A 5,230-nucleotide genomic window follows, 5' to 3' on the forward strand; every position below is an offset into this window, starting at 1 on the left:
ATCACCCTACACCTATTCTACCCTGAGTGTCTACAAATGGAACCCCTAACTTAGCCAGATTCAGGGGAGAATAGTGTCAATTTGGTAAAACCAGTCAGCCTAAGAGCACATCTTTGGGGTGTGGGAAGAAACCGGAGCGCCCGGAGGAAACCCACGCAACCACAGGGAGAATGCGCAAACTTCCACAGACACAGGCCCAAATCCATGTATCTGCACAGCTAGCAGTGCTAGTCACCGAGTTGTTGCGGCGCCTGTCTACCGGTCCAGGATCAAGCACACACACCGACACGAAGTACTAGACAGAAGAAATTTGAAAGGGCTACAGCAAGGTAGATTAGATCTTTGTGCTCATTGGGGTACCACCAGATTAAAAAGGTCAGGAGGCCCTGAAAAGAATTATTGTTAAAATTAGAGTGTGTGAAAGTCAGGATGAGAGAAAGAACTCAAATTTCTGTAGCATTGTTCACCTCAGGACAAGTTGGGCTGAAGGGCCTGTTTCTATGCTCTATGACTCTCTGACTTCCCAAAATGTGAGAAAGCCAATTACTTTTGAATTATCACAGAATCTGTACAGTGCAGGAGGAGGCCACGTGGCCCATCCAGTCGGCACTGACACCACCAAGTGGCTTAATCCTCTTAAGTTCCTATTTTAAAATTCTCATCCTCTTGTTCAAAAGACCCTTTGGCCTTGGCCCTTCCCTTTCTCGTTAATTATTTACAAACCTTCAGGGTCCCTGCACTCCCCTTAACTCTGGTTCCTCGTGCGCCCCTGATTTTAATCGCTCCACTATTGACAAATGTGCCTTCAGTTGCCTGGACCCTACAATGCTGCCTCTGGCCAATGTTTGGTCAGATATCTCCTTGGATAATGTTCCTGTGAAGTGCCAAGGATGTGTTGCTAGATTAAACAAGAATCATAGGATCCCTACAGTGCAGAATGGGCGGCACGGTGGCACAGTGGTTAGCACTTGCTACCTCACAGTGACGGGGACATTGTCTGTGCAGAGTTTGCACGTTCTCCCTGTGTCTGCATGGGTTTTCTCCAGATGCTCTGGTTTTCTCCTGCAGTCTGAAAGACGTGCTGGTTAGGTGAAGGTAACTTCATTGCAGTGTTAATGTAAGCCTCACTAATAAAGAAACTTTAAAGAAAAAGGCAATTCGGCCCATCAAGCCTGCACCAACCACAATCCCATCAGGCCCTGTTCCCATAACCCCATGTATTTAACCTGCTAATCCCCCGATACTGAGAGCAATTTAGAATGGGCAATCCACCCAACCCATGCATCTTGGACTGTGGAAGGAAACCCACGCAGACATGGGGTGAAGTTTCTTCACTTATTATATACCCATTCTGCAAGTTTATTAATATCTTCCTATATTTTTGTCATTGACCTCCTCCGTATTAACAGCGCCAATCGGCATTGGAGAGAGGGCATGGTGGAACTGGAAAGCGGAGTTTTGGTAGGTCAGTGTTGGAACAGGTCCTAGGGGGCCTCCTGATATATGCTCTTTCAGGATGCTATGTAAATGCAGTTTGTTGTTGGAGCAGACGATTGCGACACTGCGTAGACTTACAGGTTTCTGCTGGTTCTTTTTCATTGCCTCCCCGATGGAACAGAAACACATGCTGAAAGAGGGTAAAGGTCGAATGCTGCAAGCAATCACCCCGAAACAGAGTCCAAGCAACAGTCCCGCCCGGGAGCGGTCGCCCTCTCCCACCTTCCGATGGCCCTTCTCCAAGTCCTCGCCGCCCTGCTCACCAAAACCAGAGAGGAACGCGGCTGGCTACGACATCAGTGACGACGATTCAGAATAAAGGTCCTGCTTTTTCTTTGCCGGGGTCTTTTTACACCCCCCCAACACCCGCACCTCACCCCCCCACCCCGCCCCCTCCAATTCTACCCATCGATTGCCTGTGATCCACAAGGCCCACAGACTTGAGGCAAGTATCACTTTCTTACACACCTACGCAGAAAGGATGTTCCAACAAATGGGGTCAAGTTGGACTTTGGAATTAAAACATTAAAAACAAATAATTTTCCACAGGGAAATGGCTCAAACGATGTAAAATGGTTTTTCTTTTTAGCAAATTAAACTAATTTAAAAGAAACGCTTTGTAAAGATCACGGGAAAATGGATTTCTTTTATATTTTAAGGCCTCGTGTTGTATTTGAGTACAGTCGGGACTTGTACGTCAAAGTTTAATGTGTATTCTCGCGTGTAAGACTAGAAATGTATATCCACCCTAATTTGGAGAATGGGTCTCGTATCCATTCTCAGGCTCCCTCTGCTTCCATCTATCTGAGCGGTGTTCCCAATGGTGAAGGAGTTGGGACATGCACATTACTCACAGTTGCATGACCAGCCTCTCCAGCTCCGCCTGTTCAACAACCCCTTCCTGTCTTGTGTCCAGTCTTGCTGGGTTGGCTCAACGTCAACTGGACTAAAATCAGGGCTGGTGGGAGTGGAGATGCTGTCAGTTTAAGCTTCCAGTGGCACGCTGGAGGAGTTGAGACTGGGGGTGGTGGATATACCATCAGAAGCACATGCCCCTTAGTTTAGAGGGGAGGAAATTTAATTATGTGCCCCCCTCCTACACTCCCATATGAAATCAGCGTGATTCCCCTCTCCCCTCATTTTTTAGTGTTTGCCTTGCCGTGAGTATAGACAGTCACTGCGATTGGTCAGTGAAAGTGTGGAGTTTTGCGGTGCCAAGGCGGACTCCCCAAAGGATAGAAAGAACTGGGGGCAGTATCTGCCCTTTCCGTTTGGCACACAGCTCACACTGTTCACCGCAGCAGCAGGTCACTGGGCAGGCCTGTGCTCAAACTCACTGTCATCCACACGTTTATCTGGCACTTAACAGTTTTAAGTTTTGAGTCACGGTGTGTAATCAACCCTTTCTGCACTTGGAAAACTTGGAACTTGCTTGAGGTGGAGCTCACATTGGATTTCACTTGTACTGTACAATGTAAATGGATAGATCACTGTTTAGTGTCTGTGCTGCTCAGAGCCTTTAGGTTTATGGTCTGAATTGAAATACCTTGGGAATCCCATTGTTGTGTGTGTTCAATGTGCATTGTTAGTGGCCGAGGTGTTTGTATATCTCCGACATGTTCTGTGCATTGGATGTACACTTATGCATGTTCACAGATGAATCCAGTGTTGGCATTCAGACTGATATTTAACAGAGCTATATTCCGTACTCATTCAGTCCCTTTTCAAAAATTTAAGAGAGGAGGTTGAAATAAGTAAGGAGAAAATGCCCCTGTAAATGCACAGCAGTCTCACCTAGTGCCTGAAAAGGAAAAATCAGGTTAATGTTTGGGGCATCAGAACTGACAGTGTTTAACCAAAACTTTAAATGTCTTTCCTCCTGCGTTGACTGAGCTGTATGACGTTTCCAGCAAGTTCTCCTTCAGCTTTTGCTTTGCCACTGGTACAAATGATGACGGAACATAAGCTGAGGGTGTAGCAGTCATGAACACTGTGTTTTTGTTCATTCACAGGATGCGGATGTCACTGGTAAGACCAGGATTTTTGCTCGTCCCTAATGATTCCTTGCCCCTACGCCATTAGCTTGGCTGTCACCCATGGATGTCTGTCGAACCCCCACCCCCCGCCCTCCTATTTCCAATCCACGCTGGCCCTCACTCTCTCTGGTGAGATGGACTGGGATGTTTTATGTTATCACCCAAAAAAGCAGTGTGTCAGGTTCCACATGTATGTTGGCGCCTCCCCTCCACCCCCCCCCCCCCCAGCTCTACCTCGACTCCCTCATGTCATTAACTTGTTCAGACTGCTTACCTGATGTTCATAAAAGAACAGATATTTCCTCCAACTAAATATTGACAAGACTGAAGCTATTGTGTCTGATCCCTGGTGCCAATTCCATTCCCTAGCTCCCAGCTTCATCCTGGCCACTGCCATTTGCAACCTTAATGTCTTGCCTGGTCCCTAAGGTGAGCTAAAGGTCACACGTCCGCTCCATGAATCAGACCTGCTGTTTTTACCTCTAATGTTGTGCAACTTTGTCCCTGCCTCAACTCATCTGCTAAAACCTTTCACCCGCGTCTTTGTTAGCTCCAGACTAGATGATTACCGAGCTGCCCTGACCAACCTTCCATCTCTGTAAGCTTCAGGTCGTTAAAAGCTTTGCGTTCCAACTCACATTGAGCCCCATTCACTCATCACCCCTTGTACTCATTGAGTTAAACTGGGTCCCAGTGAAACAACACAATTTTAAAATTCTCATCCTTGTTTTCAAATCCCTCCTCGTCTCTGTAATCTCTCATCCAGCCCCTCAATCCTCCGCCCTTGCTGGGTTCTGGCCCCTCGAACATCTCCAATTTAACCCACTCCACCACTGGTGGTTGTGCCTTCAGCTTCCTGGCCTCGGCTATGGAATTCCCTCCCTGAACTTCTCTGCCTCTCTACCTCGCTTTCCACCTTCAGGATGCATCCCAAAGCACCTACCTCTTCGACCAAGCTTTTGGTCATCTGTCCTAATATTGCTTTCTGTTTCTGTGTCTGAGTCTGCTTTATATTGCCCCTGTGTGGGGGTGGGGGACAGGATGTAACCAGGGATGGTGAGAGGGGAGTGGTAGATGCTGACTGAAAGGTATGTATCTGTGAGTATGACCGTGTCAGGCTGCTCCTTGATTAGTCTGTGGGGCAGCTCTTCCTCTTTTCACACAAGACCCCAGATGTTGGTCACCTGGCCATTTCAGAGGGCAGTGAAGAGTCAGCCGCATTGCTGTGGCTCTGGAGTCCACATGTAGGCCAGACAGTGTAAGGATGGCAGATTTCCTTCCCTAAAGGACATTAGTGAACCAGATGAGTTTTCCTGACAATCCAATAGCTTCACTGATGATGGCTTTTTATTCTGGATTTATTTTAAATTTTCTTGCTGCCATGCTGGGACACAAAGCCATATTCCTGGATCATAAGGCCAGACTTTTGGGTTACTGGACCAGTAACCTAATCAGTGCTACTGACAAGCTGCAGCTAGTGCTTTCCAGACAGGATTTGTTGCCCTGTCAACTGGACTTTGCTTGTTTTTTTTTGAATTTTGTGGAAGTTACAATCTCTTTATTTAAAAACCTGTGATTTTTTTTAATGCACCCATGCTGTAATTGGGGTTAAACAGGAGCAGCTCTTGTGACTGTTATTTTATTACATGCTGTACTGTAATCCCAATGCTGCACTGAAATTTGCACTTTGCTCTGTG

General features: G+C 46.9%; 1 protein-coding gene across 2 annotated transcripts in view; it reads left to right on the plus strand.

The window, feature by feature from the left end:
- The window catches only part of pcyt1aa (phosphate cytidylyltransferase 1A, choline a), a 40,028-nt gene extending 36,280 nt beyond the window's left edge, over nucleotides 1-3,748 (plus strand). For both annotated transcript variants that reach the window (XM_080186082.1, XM_080186080.1), the window contains one exon: nucleotides 1,619-3,748. In XM_080186082.1, the coding sequence (XP_080042208.1) occupies nucleotides 1,619-1,816 (198 nt within the window). In that variant the 3' untranslated portion in view covers nucleotides 1,817-3,748. The remainder of the gene's footprint in view (nucleotides 1-1,618) is intronic.
- The last annotated feature ends 1,482 nt before the right edge of the window (nucleotides 3,749-5,230 follow it).

This window comes from Carcharhinus amblyrhynchos, chromosome 3 (genome assembly GCF_965287045.1).
Source record: "Carcharhinus amblyrhynchos chromosome 3, sCarAmb.v2.hapA, whole genome shotgun sequence".
In the NCBI taxonomy this organism is placed as follows: Eukaryota; Metazoa; Chordata; class Chondrichthyes; order Carcharhiniformes; family Carcharhinidae; genus Carcharhinus; species Carcharhinus amblyrhynchos.